We start from the raw sequence: 18,805 nt of genomic DNA, 5'->3' as shown, positions 1-18,805 counted from the left end.
CCTTCTATATTCACACCGGGATTCTATGCAGGAGAAAGTTCATGTGAAGTATTTTTACATTTATTGTTTCTTTTTGTTAGTTGGTAAGAAAAAATAAATGCAAATGAAAACCTGTGCGTCACAATTCATGAGAAGTACAGTGACCAAGAGGTCTAAAATATCCCGAACTAAACACCCTTACAGGCAAATCTGGGAGCTGCATGCGTGAACACGCATGAATTACCTAACACGAAATAAAACACCGGAGACAAGCCTAAAAGAACAAACTCTATGGGAAATTTAAGCATGTGGTTCTTATTCTTACACCTCTATGATCCTGGCATTATACCTATGGTTATAGTTTGTGCCAATAACCGGCCACACTCACTCTGTTAGACTGGGACCGCTGTCTCAAAACTCGAATATAGGCTGTTTGGACAGTTTTATGTCTTATCTTTGGTTATGGCACTACTTAACCGTCCACAGATAACCTAGGCTATTGTAAGCCTATAATTAACCTTTAAAAATAAATTAACCTTATCTATTCATGCAAAAGTGTTGTATTTTAAAGACTATAATACTAAGAGAATACTATTGATTATCGGAACCGCGGCCCAATACCGTCCAAATAATTTAGTTCAGATAGTCTTTTAAGGGGGATTTTTTTTAACACACAGGAATAGGGGGAGTACGATTGGGCGTCGAGGTGTGATCGACACATTGTAATATTAGTCTGACTGTGTTTATCCTTGCATCGAAATTTTGTCTATATTTCTGACTAGACGTCATAAATCAATCTGCGGAGCTCAATACTGGGAGGAAGTTTCATTATTCGAGATAGATTTCTGATTGAGATTGTGAATTTTCATGCAGTTGCTTACACATTAGCGCAAATGAAACCTTCAGATTATTACCTCAGCATCAAATTATTATTATTATTATTATTATTATTATTAATATTCTAAAAATAGGCTATAAAACCAATGAACTGCTGCTTACTAGACTAATCCCTCACTTGGTGTGATTAGATGTCTTTGCAATCAAGTTTTCAGTTATTGCACTGCAGCCTAAACTGTTAAAAGCACACTGCAGTGAAGATGATACTGGCTGATCACTGCGCTCAGTTTAATGCATTAAAAAATGCATTTGACCGTGAGTGAAGAGGTCTAAAGGAGCACAGAGAGCAGCAGTGTGCAGAATTTAACTTCACACAGTGTTATTCAGTTCATTGTGCCTCTCTTTATCAGACTATAATTTTATATTATAGGCCAGCGTGGTAAAAAGTCTCTATTATTCTTATTATTGTGTTATTAGCTGCGAAATCGAATCTAGTGCAGGTCCCCACTTACTTTTGGTCAAAATTTTACTTTTGAAGTTGAATTTACACGCACGACTTTACCATCGCGTTTACTCCGTGGACCACCTTAACAGCGTTTGTCCCGCCCTCGAAGCTTTCTTTGGTCTGTGTGATTGGCTGAGACCTCGTGGATGGCAGCGGCTGTAGAAATGCAAAACTTGTTGCTGGATCCTCTGGACGCGTTGATCTCACACAGCGCCAAGCGGTAGAGCGGACAGCGAGTGTATCTGTGAATCGCTCCCAAGTGCTCTCAGACCACACCAGACAAGACTCGGCAAACGGAAGGGACGCACGCATCAGGATCGAAACGCACTGAAAGGACTTAAGGATCGGCGCTTCGCTACAAAGCGCATGACCGGCCGTGGGTGAAGGATGCTGTCAAGCCACTCCGTAGTTGTGGAGTGCGGGTAGCGCACGCCGTGCTGCTCCGGGTTTAGGTCGCATAAACAGACGCCCCGGTTCTCTTGTAGCTGGATTGGAGAGTCGTGTTTGTGGACTTTCCATCACGCTGGACTTTTGGCTTCATGCCTGCTTTGCCGTTTTTGAGATTTTGAAGGACGTCGGCGGGCAGTGTTTATTTAAAGAAAGATTTTCTTCACTCAAAGCCGCAGAGGCTGTTTTAACTTTACGGCTCCAGTTGGACTTTTTTTCCCCCCCTTTATTTCCAGCATGGGACCTTATTCAGAAAGTCATTCTGGGACATTTGACATCAGGATGGAATAATGAATTAGCCGAGAGAAGCAGTTATTCCCCGTTTGATTATTCGAATCCTTTGCGCTCACCCTTTAGTTTGAAAGCGAGCTGTATTTGTGCCATGTTCGCCCTGAAGAAATGCGCACAGAAAAACTTTGGAATGTCATAGGTCGCTCGTGTAGCAAGTTTACTAGACGGATTTTGTATTTGTTTGTTTAATTTAAAAAAAAAAAAAAGGCTATTGCACGCATTCATACGGGAACAGGGACACAGTTTACGTGCGTATTTGGACATAGTCTGTCCCTTCTCTGCGTCCTTGGAGAAGTTGGAAAAAAATTATTCACAGCAATGAGAACCTATTTGGTGAGTTTTGACATTTAACTGAGATAATTTGAGATAAGCGGTAGATAAAGAATATCTGAATAGTTTCTTGTGTATCTTTTTTTTTTTTTCGCTTTACTTTTGGAGACAGACGGAAAAATAGACAGTGTGCCGATGTCTGGCAAACTGGCCGTCATGTGGGATTGATTGCAGGGGAGTATGTTTGGGCTGGAGCAGTTTGGTTCTCAAATTAATAGCAGAAACCCTGGCCAGTCAGAGAGAAACATAAACCAACAGAGACTGAACATGGGCTCCCATTATAAAGGCCCAGGTTTTCATGCTGGAGGCCCGCCGGGAGCCGTGGAACCCGGCATGGGCCCTCTAAGCGAGCCGCAAATGCTCGGGCTCAATATGAACATGAATGGTGAGCAGTACGGGAGCTTTCACCCGCGGGGACACTCCGACATGCATGCTGGCAGTGGACTTCAGCAGCAGCAGGGGCAAGGACCAATGCATGGATTTTTTAACAACCAGCAACCTCATCAAGGACATCCTCACGGCCATCAACCCCACCCCCACCAACATCACCCTCATTTCGGTGGGAACTTTGGAGGCCCAGAGCCAGGATCATCATGCCTGCATGGCGGCAGGCTGATGGGCTACAGCAACAACAATGGCATGGGACCACAGCAGGGCTTTGGAGAAGGATTTGATCCTCTTGCTGAGGGACAGACAGGGGATGGCTTTCCCCAGCAGCAGCAACAGCAACAGCAGCAACGGCCTGGTAACATGCCTGACTTTCAACATCATGGGCCTCCAAGTGGAAACCACGCTGTCCCTGCTCCCTGTCTACCCCTGGACCAGTCACCTAATAGAGCAGCATCCTTTCATGGTCTTCCTTCTTCCTCATCCTCCTCATCTGAATCTCATGGTTTGGAGCCTCGGCGGCTGCCAAACCAAGGAGCTGTCGAGGGATTAGAGTATAACTTTCCAAGCGAGCCTCCGTCTGGACATTTTGATGTACCTGTATTTTCTCCTTCAGAATCAGAATCTCAGTTACCACATTTTGGGCCAGGAAGACCAGTTCCCACTGGGAATTTCCCAGGGAACCCTGGCATGCCACGGACACCAGGTATGCAGGGCATCTCTAAGGGACACCAGCCACCACCCCAGCCCCAGCAGCCTCAGCATGGAGTGTTTTTTGAGCGTTTTGGAAATGGCCGGAAGGTGCCCGTGGGAATGGAGCCTGGGGTCAATCCAAGACATCCTCTCATGCAGCAACAACAACAGGCTGGCTTGATAGCCAGACAGAACTCATGCCCCCCTGGCCTCCCTCGACCCCCTCAGGCTGAGCCCGGCACCACTAACCCTAACATTCTGGATGGAGGGGTCATGATACCGGGCCAACACAACCAGTTTGAATATCCCATTCACAGACTGGAAAATAGGGGCCTGCACCCCTATGGGGACCCCATGTTTAATATGCAACAGCCAGCTCCTCCTCCCTCCCAACAGCCTGCAAATCAGAGGCTGCAACACTTTGACTCTCCTTATATGAACATGGCGAAAAGGCCTAGATTTGATTTTCCTAATGCACATGGTGGTGAAGGCTGGTGTGGCAGTATGGATAACCACCTCTCTCCGTCCGCCTACCCCGGCCTTCCTGGAGAGTTTACCCCACCTGTGAATGAAGGCTTTGGACCAGGCCCTCTGCAGCATCCAGGGCCCGAGCAACAGTCTCTGCAGCAGCGCCAGAATGCAGCTATGATGATAAAGCAGATGGCCTCTCGCAACCAGCAGCAGAGAATGAGGCAGCCGAGTCTGCAGCAGTTGGGTCACCATGGCGATGTACCTCCCGGCCCAATGGTTCATGGAGGCCCAGTTGGGAGCATGCCTCACCCTGGCTTTGACAGGGAAAATAGTGGCAGGATGCCCAGCATTGATGGGCAAAATCCTCATGTAACTCAGGAGAACTCCTGGTTTCAGGGGTCCCACCCTCCAGGAGAGATGATGTCACGGCGTATGGGTGGAGCAGGTAATGAGTCAGGGCCTCATGACATGGGGCTACAGCAGAATGGAGCTGGAATAATGTTTAGGCCGGGCATTGGCATGCAGGAGCCCATGAGAATACCAGGAGATGGACATGTGCAGAACCTTCATTCCCCAGGCATGCACTCACAGTTCAGTGGCAACATGGGCAACCTCACACAAATGCAGTCTCCAGGAGCAGGAGCAGGACATCCAAATGCACCAACAGAGAGACGGCCAGCTGACTTCCCTGCACCTTCAATGGGAGCACAGCCAGCATTTCCCTATGGGGGGGCTAACCGTCAGGGGCCAGCCCACAGTGCTCCCCAGGGGGTGAGCACCTCACCCGGGAACTACCCTCCTCAGCCTGAGTTCCCCTCAGGCCAGCGGTCTTCTGTTAGTAAGCTTGGAAATCTGTCCCTCGGGAACTTCAGCAAAACCAGCTCTAAAGACAGTGTTTTCGGCCAGAGCTGCCTAGCGGCCCTTTCCACAGCCTGCCAGAACATGATCGCTAGCCTAGGGGCCCCCAATCTTAACGTAACATTCAACAAGAAGAACCAAAACGAGGGCAAGCGAAAACTGAGTCAGACAGAGCAGGACATTAATAGCAGCACATCTAATGGGACTGGCAGTGCTGGTCCTGAATATTTTCAGAGCAGCACTTCCCAGAACAGCCAGATGCCTGGCACTGGGAATAGCAACTCTAAGCCTGCAAGTCAAAGCCAGACGGTGCAGGGGGAAGCCAGTGCCCTCTCCCCAAATTACAACATGGACGCTACCCCGTGCAGTGAGGGGAAGGCAACAACAGGGAGTGGGAGAGGGAGAGGGAGGAGAAAAAGAGACAGTGGACATGTGAGCCCTGGAATTTTTTTTTCCTCTGATAATAGTAACCCTGTTGTAAGTCCAGGCCAGCAGACCCCCTCGGCTGGCGTTGGGGAGAGGGGTGGGGGCACGCCCCATGAGAAACAACTCCAATCACCCTCTTGGGGGAAAGGAGGTGACCTAATGTTGGGGGACCAGGCTGACCTTATGTCTTCTTTAGACAGTGGCATTCAAAGTGTTGCCAAGTCTGACAGTAGCTCACCAAGAGTGGACTTTTCTGACGATGTCAGCACTCACTATGGCAATGAGGATGAGGTATCCTCCAGCTCAGACGCAGGAGGGGCCTCAGCCAACAAACCTAATCGCAGCCCTATAATCACCGGCTCACCCAAAATACAGAGGAGTGACCATGGGTTGATAAATGGACAAAAGCCCCTTGGCATGGGCATTAACAATCATACTACCTCGACGCCAGAAAGCTATGGACTGAATGCTGGTGTGGGCACAGGGGCCAGTGGGGTCAGTCACCCGGGCACTCCTGGGGTGGAACAGGTACGCACCCCATCCAGCACCTCTGGCCAGGAAGAAATCCATCCTCTGGAGATTCTGCAGGCCCAGATCCAGCTACAGCGACAGCAGTTCAGTATCTCTGAAGACCAGCCCCTGGCCATGAAGACAGGCAAAAAGAATGGCGACTGTCCCTCACAGAACGGAGACAATGAGCTGGCGAGCTGCAGCCCGGATGCTGGGAAGGGCTCAATGGGCACTATTGACCTTGACACCCTCATGGCAGAGCAGCACGCCACCTGGTACGTGCCCAGTGACAAGGTCATGATGGACGGGTCAGAGGATGACAAGGCCACGGGACCCTGGGAAAAAAATAAGAGCCAAAACAGCAGTAAAGAAGGTAAATGAAACAGTCTATTTCTTTAAGTTTTACTTAATCTCTCACCATCTTCACATTTTCTCTCACATGCACCTCAGATTACACGAGCAGATCATGTTAATAAAAATAGAAGGTTTTAATTCTTAAATGCTATGTTAACATCACCAGCATAAACAGGTTAAATGCTCGGGTGATGCTCCTAATAGAGAATCTTTTGTCCATATTGAGCAGGCAGAAAGCAGCGTCTCTGTTTAACTGGGGCCTTTGAATTTTAGAGGTTTATCATTTATAGGAAGATATTAAATTTAATAGCAGCGCCATTCATAATCTCAAAGAGAGAGAGAGAGAGAGACAAAGAAAAATAGAAAAATATTTTCTTTTTTAAAATTTGGTCTGTAGTACAGAATATGAAATTTTATTTATATATATATATATATATATATATATATATATATATATATGAGCTGAAATAATGAGCAAAATAAACGTGCCTTCCATGCAAAGTATTTTATAGGTTTTCTTCAGTCCAGAGGCACTTCAAAAGAACAGCTCAAGAAAAGTAAACATATCCTGTGGCTCTTTATCTCGGTTTTCAGGGTGAACAACTACATTGTAAGATTAATAGCTTTCTGAGGATATGCGTTTGCGCAGCGGGGTTTCCCCCTCGCCTTGTTACGTGTTTGTTTTTGTTATTACCATGAGATAATACTGAGCTGCTGAAAGAGGATTTAACTTTTTTTTTTTTTTTTTTTTAGATTTGTTGGACAGGAGATTAGATAGCACGGTGAAATTACTGCCATTCACTTTGTTTTATGTACGTGGGAAATGTAAATGACGAAAAAGATGAAAGATTTAAATGTTTTTTCATTGTCACTTTTGAATAATTTAAAATAATTGTCTAACACGGTCAAATAAAAATTTATTTTTTTTTGCGATTTAGCTTTTTACAATACATTTAATTTTTAATTTTTTTTTTTAGTTTTTAGAGGAAATTGGCGAAACTGACTTTAAGATACAGAATGAGTTTTTAAACTGCACTCTGCAGAGGTGGATTATGAATACAGTGTAATTTTATTTTCGTATTTTTAAGTGACTGTAAATAAAAAATGCAGACAAATAAATTTACTATTATTAGTGCTATTAGTGTAATAATAATAATAATAATTATTATTATTATTATTATTATTTTATTATGGCGTCAATATGATTTATTATTAAATGCTTTAATCATATTTTTGCAGCGTAACTGCATCATTAAGACACGTTGTGTGTATTACATGTTAGTTTAATTATCGGTGTTATATTTATAGCTTGTTGTACTTGTCTGTGCATTTTCATTTTATTTTCCTTTACCTTTTGGCGCTGGCTATTTTATCGCTCATTTCAAACCAAAGCAGTGCACAGGGGTGTGTGACGGTGCTACATGACGAACGAGCTCTTAAATTGTTAAAACTGTGCCAGATTGACGCTGCGTACTGAAAGGCCTCTGCATCTTTTGATATATATACTAATAACATGAATAGGTTATATAATTGTGCGAGGCGCTTCGCGCGTCTCGAGCGCCTCTTTGTTCTGATCGGCGCGGGTGCAGAGAGGGGCGGGGACGCGCACCGCGCGGACTCTAGAGTCCGAGCACGCTGCTTAGATGAGACTGTGCACAGGATGTCGGGCTGTAGCAGTAATGGCATTACATCTCAAAGGCACTCTGACACCCCATTTAGGTTTTTGTGATCAACCTGTTACAAAGTAACAACAAGAAACAGTGTGCTACACATTAATGTGAAGATCCAGAAGGCTCAAATCTGGTAAATTTCTCCTCACCTAGCTCTGTGTTTCCTCATAATTAAAGAAGCTTCTGTTGTCAGAGGTTTATAAATAGCAACTAATTTTGATTATAATTACTGAGTATTCTTTTGAGCATATCTAATAATGAGGAGCAGTCAGCCACACTCATCCTGCTGCATTTACTATTTAAATTCCTCTGGGGCACATTTTAACATTTTAAACAGACAAAAATCAGTATTTTAAGGCAGAATAGTTCTCTCTTCCTCTCCTCTCCTCTTTCAGCCCTCCCTGCATGGACACAAGGCGTGCAGCTCCGGAGCGATCGATAGCTAGTTAGCACAAATCACGGCTCCTGACAGTTTCTCATTTGAGTGCTTCAGACAGCAAAGATGAAAAAAGGGTGGAGGTGTATTTGGAGGGGAGGGAGGGGGGCTAGATTTTAAGATTGAATCTGATGCTTAGGCTACACAGAAGGGAGCAAAATAACATAATAATTTAAGATAAGTCATAGCCCACAGTGTAGTTCCATAAGAGCCAACATCCCACAGGCTTTTCACACTGCAAAAAATATCCATCTCGACCACTGAGTCTAGTTATAAGTCCTCAGTCTTGTAAACAAAAATGTGCCACTGGCAAGATAATGCCAGTGACACTAATGTAAAATAAATCAAGGCGATTCTTTAGTCCATTAGCCTTAACGAAATTGAACTGGGCCATAGAAAAATGACCATTTTAATTAAAAAGAACTTTATTCACGTAATTCCAGTAAAAATGATTCTCCCTTAAGCATCAGAATATTTTAATCAACATTCAACGGTGACAAAAGTTGTTAAGATTTTTCTTTGCTGTGGAAATATGTCTGACTACGTGCTGGGTAAAAAGAATCGTAGCCATGGTCAATTTTTTTCTTCCAGGTCAAATACCTGTCCACGTCCAAAACCCTCTTTTGCCATCACCAATTCATATGCACAGACAGCAAAAACCTTATTTTGTTCCCAGTATTTGTTTGGAATTATGCATAGATGATTTTTATCATTCTGTCAGATTAATAACTTCAATAATGATTAACAATAGTAGATAATGCCTTATTTTAAAAATGAAAATGGGAAAAAAATTGCCTTTAAATTGTTAATTGTTTCCAAACAGGACACAGACACTCATTTTAGTTTAGCTCTCCGGCGTTCAACTTTCAGAGAATGTGTCTAGATATGAAAAATCTTTTATTTCTAGTGACGCTTCAGGCTTTGTCCTGAGAGTGTTTTTTTGTTTTTTTTTTTTAACTCTGTGGCTTAAAGAGATTTAACTTGAGGAGCGGACCAGGTGAACCAGCAGGCTGTGTGTACTTTGGCTATCTGTATCTGATGAGGTGAGAATGACAGAGTTGGGGGTCAGGGATCAGTTTGGTTCCTTTTTTTTTTAAAGCTGAAGCTTTTCCGTCGCTGATCGCCGTTTCACTCAAATGTGAAGCAGCGAAATGTCAAATAATTGTAGTTCTCAGGTGCATCTGTATTAGTGCTGCAGCAAGAAAGATTTCAGGAGGTATGGGTCTTGCTATGGTGTAAATAAGACCCAGTGCTGATCTTTATTAACAGTGTGTAACTTTACTGGATGTTTGAGTGTGCAGTGAACTAACTGATAAAAGTGAAACTGTGCTTACAGGAACTGCGCTCTGAGTGCTGATATCTGTTCACACTGTGCATCCCAGCTCACATCTCTGTGGTCCCTCTGTGCCTGTTAAAGTGATGCGTGTGGCAGTAATGTCCCCCACCGGATCCCATACTTGGCCTCGTATCTCTGTGACGTTGTGTAGCGCAGGTCTTTCGCAGAGGCGCGGTGATACCAGTTGCTATGAACCCATGGCCTCCAGAGTTTGGCGTGCTGCTCGGCTCCCCTTACTTTCAAAGAGGTTTAGGAAGCAGGAAGAAGTTTTTAAGTGTGCACGATTAATTTTCCCATGTCAGTTAATGTTATTTCTCCTTTTTGTAAAAAGCTTTTCTTTTTTTTTCACTCTTCCTCTTCCTTTCTCTTCTGTATATCTTTGCCAGAAGCTGACCGTTCATTTGGAAAGTTGTGCATAGTGTAGATAACAGGCAAGCAGCAGGCGTAGGAAGTGATTCAGTTATTTTTATTTTTACTTTTTACTGTTTTTGCCCTATACAGTTTTTTTTTTCGTCTTCACACTTCACAGTTGACCTCATAGACTAGTTTTCACTCTTCACGCTCAGTAATCAGTCCTTAAACAGCTCTAATAATGATCAAATCTGTCACTCTGACTTTGACAGCTTTGAAAAGAAGGAGCTTGCATCTTATCACACCTACGAGAAGGTACTTAAAGCACAAAAAGAGGCTGTATTGATATTCCAGCATGGAGAACAATCCTGTGAGACTGCCTGGCTTTGACATTTCAGTACGACAACAGCTCCTCAAATCACACCAGTAATTTGTGCTTCCTTTTTCTGAAGAAGAAGAAAGTGATTGGCACGTGCTTGAATGTGGGGGGGGAAAAAACAGCTTGGGGCAGTCTGTGTTCTTTACCTGTCATTACAAGGTGTTTTATATTGACTTTTTTTCAACAGCACACATTCACCAAGCTTCGCCTGCACACTTCTGCACTTCATCATTATGATAATCGTAGCAATTAGCATTGTTAATATTGTTTTTCCAAAAGTCATAATTCATCTTCCAGTGCCTACTTCAAGCTGACTTGGTTATTGACAGGTTCATCCAAGCTACAAAGGACAGTTGGATTTTTAGCAACACAAATGCTTTATTGTAACAAAATGGCAACACTTAAAACTCTTAGTGAAATTGTCTGTGGCGTGGACATAAAAAAAAATGCATATTATAGTATTTAATATGAAAAAATATTTTACTCCTTTTGTTTGTTTGTGTGTGTGTGTGTGTGTGTGGTGACAGGAGGGCAGGAGTGAAGGCACTGCAACTTGATCATATGGATTTGTCACCTGTGGACATAAAGTTTGATTTATTTAGACTCAGTGTCATGCTCACGGCTTCAGCCTCCGATCTCAGGTGTCTCTCTTGGTGAAGCGCGCGCACACTTTATTTCTAACGTGTTGAAAATATTTAAGGGTATTTACTCTAATGTAAATAGTGCGTGATGGATTGAAATACACCCATCTTATATGTAAAGCGTCTAGATTTAGGGACTTTTTTTTTTTTTTTGCGAGTCATCTGTTTGTTTATGTGCCACGTGTGTGCGGTTTTCGTGTTTCTGGGCTCCTGCAAGACAGTGAGCACTAGTGACAGTCAAAGGGAGCCTATTAAAGATGCGTGCTCGTGACTGATGAAGAGAGAAAAAGACGAACAAAGGTGTCAAGCCTTTTTTGCGTTGCTGGAGTTTGAGCTCTTCAAAATAGAACCTCCATCCGGTGTTTTGTTTTCCCCAGGGAAAGCTGTTAGAATAAAATGAAACTTGTCTCAGCATGTGGTAAATATTCTCCTTGGATGCAGCAAGGAATGGAAAGCTGAATAATGCCTGGGAGATGCACGGAGGGAGGAGCTCCAAACATTCGAATGTGGGTGCAAGTGGCAAGCCTCCAAATGTCCACCGTCCTGTTTAGTGACTGCCACAGGGCTCCAAAGAAGACACAACCCGGGTTCATGTATTCCCTGTTATTCAGTTGCAACTTTTAAAAAGTGTGTGTGTGTGTGTGTGTGTGTGTGTGTCTGTGTGTGTTTGTGTGAGTGTGTGTGTGTGTTTTTACTTTCTTTTTTCAGAGGTGTAGATGTTGTCATGCTGCCAGCAGCGGTTATGTTATGTACCATACAGGTAGTCATCAAGCAGTGTTTAATTTGTATTGTGGAACTGACAAATGAGTTATGACACTGGAGCTGTTTCTCCAGGGAGACCGAAGTAGAGACTGATGGAGGGCAAGAGAAAGTAAGAGAGATAGAGAAAAGTTTTATTTATTTATTTTTATTTTAAGAACATCTGTGGTTTCACTTATGAGGTGAGTGAGGAGGTAATAGCTACCACTTGCATTTATGGAAGAGAAAATAATTCAAATTTTCCATCACTTTCATGCTCCACAACCATTGTTCGTTCTAGTGTGTGTGTGTGTTTTTTTTTTTTTAATGTAGCTGTGTATCTATAGCCCTTCAAATATGTCTGCCCATAAAACTGTCACCACTTTACACCTAATAGAAAAATACTAAATAAACAACAGAATATTATATATTTTATCCCATACCTCAAACAGTGTATTCCTACTTCTTTCTTTTTCTTTTTTTTTTTCTTTTTTTTAACATGTGTGGCAGGCTGTGATGAAAAATTAAATTGGGCACATCATTGTTTCAATTCAAAACAAAACCCTTCTGTCATGCAAGTGTCTTAAATTAGCCTTGATTTTCATGTGTGGAGGAACATTTTCCAAAAGACCGAAACACGGAAAACAAAGCATGCAGGACTGTGCTGTGAAACAAAATAGAGACAGTGAAGTAGATCAATACGTCACTGACTTGGATGACATGTTGGACAGTTCCTGGACATGGTTGTGAGTTATGAAGGAGGCACTAAATCACTTCCCATGTTCTGATTTGTGTCTGGTTTCCTAAGCACTTCTTGTGGCCAGAGGGGGAGGTGTGTGCGTGTGTGTGTGTTTGTGTGTGTGTATGAGTTTGAGGGGATGGCAATGGGTGTGTTGTTGGAGAGAAGGTAACAAATGCTGGGGGCAGTGCCTGCCTGGGCAAGTTCCCCCCCCCCCCCCCCCCTTTATGTTTCAGGGCAGAGAACAGAGAGGAAATTCAAACCTAAATAACCCCTGTGCCCTTGCCTGAGAAATGTGCCCCTGCTCCCCGCAGATATCCTCTCTGCTCTGAGGGAAAGGTCACACTTCGGCAGTTGGGTGGAGATGAGGAGGGGGTTTGCAGGCAGCCTCCTTTGCCCTCCACCCCCTCACCCGGCACCCACCCCCCAGTAGATGGATACCTGGGACTGTACCTCTGTCACCTCCACTGTTCTTTATTAAGGCTTGCCTCAACATATTCTTTTTTTTTTTTTGTGGGGGGGGGGGGGGTATTATTTGATTTTATGGGAGTCTTAATTGCTTCAGATGATTTTTGGCTTGTTCTGAGGTTTCAGGGAAACAGTATGAGGAAGACTGTAATGTGTGAAATGGTTATGTCTAACTCCTGAATACAAACTTTTACTCTCCCCCTCTTTTCCTGTGGCTTTTTCTCTGTGGATTGTAACGGGCGTTTTGTGCTGACAAAGACAGACTCTTCACACAAGACTATAGCGGTAGTTATGCTAAAGGAATCTGACCTGATGTCACACACTGTCATAGGAGTGGAGGCCTTTGGGTGCTTCTTTTTTTTTTTTCCACAACAAGCGAGGCATTCTGATTGGTCTGGTTTGTGTTCAGAGAGGATGGGGTCACGGCCTCGGGAGCGTGAGGTTAAAGGTGAAGTGTCGTCATGGAAGTCTAGAGCTCGGGATTAAAAAAAAGGGGTGGGGGGGGATGCAGGCCTGCCACATGAGATACTGGGTCCTGGGAAATATGTGTGTGATGGAGGAGCTCGCACCAAAAAGGAGCTTTGTAGATTCAAATATGTGACACACACTGAATTGTATTGTTCTGTCATTAAGGAAAATGTATTTCATTCAGCTTCTTCTTCTTTTTTCTTTCTTCCACTTAATTTAAAAATGCAATATGTGTGTCAGCGTCAGTGGTTACTGTCATTATTTTTAACTGTGGCTTTGCTTTTAAGAGTAATTGAAAAAAAATAATTGCTGCAGTAACGCTTATTATTTAATGGGTAGAGAATACAGTCTCAGAGCAGCCATTGTTTACCTTCCTGCGTTGCTTCGGGTGTGTTGAGTGTGTGCGGCATGACATGTAAACCTGTGTCAGGCCGTCAGCTCCCAGACACATTGGTGTCATCCAGACAACCAGAGCCGTGCGCTGTGCTCCCTGCCTTCATGGCATTCGAGCTCTACTCATCTCTGTAAATTGTTTCTGGCTGTGTCTGTGAGACAGCTCCACAACCCTGCTGCTCTGTGTGTGCGTGCGTGCGTGCGTGTGTGTGTGTGCCTGTGTGTGTGGGTGCATCATCACCAGGCACCAAATAAAAATGTACTGCACTTGGGGTAAGAGATATGGTGATATAAGTGTATCACGTTAAATTCAGTACCTACTTAACGCATCACTTTGGTAATCTTTTGTGGCTGTAATGTGGTTAAGGATATTTAGGTGTATTTGTGTCTCTGCGCAGCTGCTTGTGCTGTTGCTCCTTCCGTTTTATTAGGTATTTTCCCGCTTGCTTGTTGAAGCTAAGCGCTTGTTCTCTTCAGATGAATAGGCTATTATTGAGATATTACCGTGGATATGAATTCTACCTTCGTCAGTGAACAACCATAACAAGATAGATCTTATTGAAGGGGGGAAAAAAAAAAAGATTTTCCTGCTTGTAAAATGTCATGGTGATTTGGGATTTAGTCTTGTGTGATTTAGAATTTCACACCGCCGTTTCCACCTTTGATCAAATCCGTTGGCATGGATAATGCTTGCAATTTAAATGTAGTGTCAGGATCCCCCCGCCCCCCAACCCCCATAAAATCACACCCTCTTTCATAACACTGACTGATATTTTTGACCGCGTGGTGGTCAAGTGTTTGTGCGTTGGATTTTGCATATGCTTTTAATGCCAAATGGCACCCATCAATCAGTCAGTTTCCCTGCATTTAGCGTTTCTTAATGTGTATCTATGTGTAACATAAACTGTGAGAATGTAGAAGTGATAAGTTTGTGTTTGCAGGAAAAGATGGATTTGTTGTATTTGACTATATGTATTTTTTTTTGTCAGTGTATTTTCCACCTTTGTCCTTGTGTTGAAGCTGAGTAATGCGTCTAGCTGGGATTGTGTGTGTCTTTCTGCATGCACGTCCATATGTATTCAGGCGTATTGTGTGCACGTAGAGCAGCAGCTGAAGGCTGGTGTGAGTATGGCAGTGGCAGCAGCGGTTGGCGTGTTCTGTGTTTTTTGGGTGTGTGTGTGTGTTGTCAGTTTGCTGTGTGTCAGCGGTGAGCCAGGGGAACGCTTGGCTGCCTATTCAGGCCGGTGTGGACCCTGCTGTGCCCAGCTAGCATGAGCTGCTGGCGGGTGCTGGAGGGTACAGCGCTGGGAAGAGGGAGTGTGAGTGGTTAGGGTGGGGGGGATACTGGCAGGGGGTTGGGGATCAGCCGTGCTGAGGTGTATGACTGGACCCTCTGGCAAATGTGAGATCTTGTCACAGCCGCCACCAACACTGCTCTAAATCCTCATTTCTCCCTTACCCCTTACCCCCTGCACCCTCAGCCTCCACCTACACCATGTTTCTAGTCATTGGGAGGGAGATGGAGACAGAGAGAAGAACTTACACAGACCGGCAGTCAGAGATGCAGATGAAATGGAGAACAACGGGAGGCTTGGCTGCCTGACCTTTCACCAAATCCCCCCACTTTTCCATTCCAGTGGTCGCAGCCCAGACAGGCTGGGGGGCAAGCCTGCCTGAGTGCCTACATGTCTGCCTGCTTTCTTGGTTGTCTTAGCTGCATGGTCTTAGCCAGTCTAGGTTGGCCTTCTCCCTGTCTGCATTTTGTTAAATCACTGCTGCCTCACGTTTTGTGAGGGCAGAGAGGAAGGGAGATGGAAATAGTAAGCAAAGCAAAAATAAAAATGGTTTAAGAAGCAAAGGAGGATGAGCTACAAAGCGAAAATAGGGTTATGGATGAGGCGGAGGCTGGCGCGATGCTTCTCTTTTCTCCTAGGTGAGCACTACCCTGACTGGAGTGTTGTGATCTGCAGCCTCTGTGCCCAGACTGTCGTCTATCACAGCCTCTCCTTTCTCTCACGCATGTAACTCAGCTTGTCAGAGCTGTTTTCCACCTGTCTCTACACTGAGACATCTAGTTGTCCCTGCACCTCAAAGGTCTGCATCTTCGTGCAGCAGACTGATCTGTTTCAACCATCTGCACAGCGTATGTTTTGTGTGGGGAAGAGATGGGAGATTAATCGGGGTGATTTAAGTGAAGGATCCCTAACATCTTTACACACATTTTCTCTTTGCTCTGGGCTTGCTTGGAGGCACAGCCCAAAACACAGGATGCAACACTTGTGTCATAACACCTAGCCCTAGCACTAACTCTTTCCTAGTGCCTCTCTTATTTTACTTTTTATGTGCCTCCTTTAAAACTTTTCCTAATTTCTGGCCTGTTCTCTCCCTGACTGCCACAGTCTGCATCCTGAAAGATGCTTGATGAATTGTGCTGCTACACACACACATATATATAAATATAGATTATATATATAAAATATATATATATAATATATATTTGCAAAGTATGCAACGCATAATCAGCCAGGGTAGAGAATCTCCAGAGGCTTTGTGTAACCATTTAATATGAGGCTTCACACATTGGTGACACAGGGTCGATACAGTGGCACAATCATTATACGGGTAAATTGGGTCAAGCGGGGTTAAAGGACAGGTGTCTCAGTACTCTTTGGCCCACTGACCAGAGGTCATTAGGAGTGTTCCGGATTTGCACGCCTGACTGGGGCCAAAATATATGCGCTTATATTTTAATATACGCGTGTGCGTTTTCACGTGTTTATATCACGCGCGAGGAGGTGGATGCGAGGAGGGGAAGCTTAGCTTACATCCTCCTAGTCAGGTCTTATTTGATGGGTGGTGGAATAATGTTGAATTAATTTCACAGTGCAGATTTAGAGTGGGATGTGAAGATGACACTTGTTTAATTAAAAGTGTGTATTTTAAATGGTTCATCTGAATCAGAGAATGCCAACTGCTTGAAGTTGTTTTTCATTTTTCTGCAGTCTTAATTAACCTCTTCCTCTCTGTTGTTGTTGTCTGCAGAATCTGAGCTCTCCCAGAGTAAGGCTGGAGTCGGGGCCCCAGGGGCTGTGGGAGGTGGGAGCAGTGGAGGGAGCCACCTGCAGTGCCTGTCTGTCCACTGCACAGACGAGCTGGGGGACAGTAAGGGCCGAGGGGGGCCTGTCTCGTCTTGGCGCTCCCTCCACTCTGATATCTCAAACCGATTTGGGACTTTTGTGGCGGCACTAACTTGAGGGGAGGGGAAAAAAAAGAAAAAGAAGAAGACCCAGCAGGACGAATTAAAGAAGATCAGAAACTATTAAGAAAGAGAGCTTCAGAGACATATAATGATGATGAGGATGTGACGATGATAATGTGTGGATGGAACAACTGCGTGCCGCTCTTGCCTGTTCAGGGAGAGAAAGACATTTACACTCATAAACGCAAACATAAACACAGCTACACGCACGCACGCACGCACGCACGCACACAAACACACAGATATACATGTTTTTTGTTTTTTTTTCTGATACATGCAGTCACACTCAAGAACACTCTCACAAACTGCTGGACAATACAGCACGGGCTCTACTCAATGATGCCCACATCTGGAAAACCTCAAATCATTTCTTTTTCTTTTCTTTCTCTTTTTTTTTTTTTTTTGGTTGAAGAAAAATAAGAAACGTTAAAGGAGGAAAACACAAAATGAGAAGAAGCATAAGAAGAGACGTCAGTTGTCATTGGCTTTGATTGTATACCAGTGTTTAGTCTTGTGGGACGACTACTCTCATGATTCTTACTCTGTTGCCTGCCTGTTCTTAACCTCAGCTATCGTTGCTCCTGTAACGTGTATGGCAATTTCGGCATATGTGGGTGAAAACTCTGCCCCCCCCCAATACCAAATTCCCGGTCTTCAAATCCTGTGTGTATTACAGTTAAATATGGCCCACTGGTTCAGAAATGCCCCGAACACTGAGAAGCAGAACTAGAGGAAGGCGGGACGAGGAGGGATTACGCATGAATGTAACTCAGCAATTTTCTCGTGAACACAACCGTTGTTCCTCTTTGTCAAAGCAGATTTTAACCTTTATCATTTGCTGCTCTAAATCATAAGATTTGCTGTAGTTCTCTTTTATTTGTGTTGCTGAGAATGTCTTTCTCTCGTTCTGTTCTGTCCTATTCTACTCTCTGCTTTTTTCTGCTGTTCTCTTCTATAGATCTTGTGAGCTCAACCACTTGTATACAATTCAGCCAATGGAAACTAAAAAAAATGGAGGTCGAGGGACTGATAAATAAGGGAATTGAAAAAAGATTATTGGTATTGCACATGTATAATAAGAGAAAATTTGCTGTGTGTTAGGCAATCTTGTAATCTTTAAATAAAGCTTCTGTTGAATTTGAATTTCTGAAACAATAGATGGAGGACTGTGACGGCAATTTAAAAACTGATTTTTTTTTTGTTTTCTTTTTTTAATAATATGTAAAGTGCAGTCGTCTGTTTTCCTGCATATTGTATATATCTGTATATGTTTTATTGAGTAACTGAATAACAATAAATATGACGTTAAAGGTGGCCTTGGTGTTTTCATTTTGTGCTTTGGAATCTTATCTGAAAGAAAAAGTACAGAAGTAATCATATAGTATTTGCTTTTTGTCCACAGTATTCAACACAGATTGTCTATATTATATTAAATACTGTAGAATATTTTGAGTACTCTGAAGATCAGTGAAATTTAAAGTATATTTTAAGTGACAGATATGACAGGAACATTGTGGACTGATGCATAACACCTGACAAGCACGCTGGAACCTGTGTCATATTAAAGCCTGAAGCAGGCGCATCAGAAATACTGGAAATGTGGATTTAGAAGCCAAGATAATTCAGTTCATGTTTACTTACAACATGTGTTACATTTTATTCCCTCATTTTTCCTGACATCTTTGCTCCTGTCCTCTGCGTATCTAATAAATCAGCAGTGGCAACAAAAAAGGAAAATTCATTTGTAATATAAATAATGTTAAAATGCACAGAACTGAAAGTAATGCAAATTTCAGTTTTTGTAATAAGTCTGTTATTTTTTTTAATTTTCTGTCCTGT

The 18,805-nt window shown here is 43.5% G+C and overlaps 1 protein-coding gene across 1 annotated transcript; it reads left to right on the top strand.

The window, feature by feature from the left end:
- Positions 1 to 1,516: 1,516 nt before the first annotated feature.
- mn1b (meningioma 1b) lies at positions 1,517 to 18,280 on the top strand. The gene is made up of 2 exons (XM_030738430.1): positions 1,517 to 6,107; positions 16,750 to 18,280. Exons 1-2 carry the CDS (start codon positions 2,570 to 2,572, stop codon positions 16,959 to 16,961), a joined length of 3,750 nt encoding a protein of 1,249 aa, XP_030594290.1. The 5' UTR covers positions 1,517 to 2,569; the 3' UTR covers positions 16,962 to 18,280.
- Positions 18,281 to 18,805: the final 525 nt, after the last annotated feature.

The sequence above is a fragment of the Archocentrus centrarchus genome, chromosome 9 (genome assembly GCF_007364275.1).
Source record: "Archocentrus centrarchus isolate MPI-CPG fArcCen1 chromosome 9, fArcCen1, whole genome shotgun sequence".
Taxonomy (NCBI): domain Eukaryota; kingdom Metazoa; phylum Chordata; class Actinopteri; order Cichliformes; family Cichlidae; genus Archocentrus; species Archocentrus centrarchus.
Note: the sequence above shows the minus strand (reverse complement) of the source record. Positions and strands in the feature narration are given on the sequence as shown.

Bases quoted from the DNA above. Each gene is read 5' to 3' on its own strand.
- mn1b (XM_030738430.1), top strand. From the start codon at position 2,570: ATGTTTGGGCTGGAGCAGTTTGGTTCTCAAATTAATAGCAGAAACCCT. The intron at 6,108-16,749 runs GTAAATGAAACA...TGTTGTCTGCAG, and splicing joins CCAAAACAGCAGTAAAGAAG to AATCTGAGCTCTCCCAGAGT.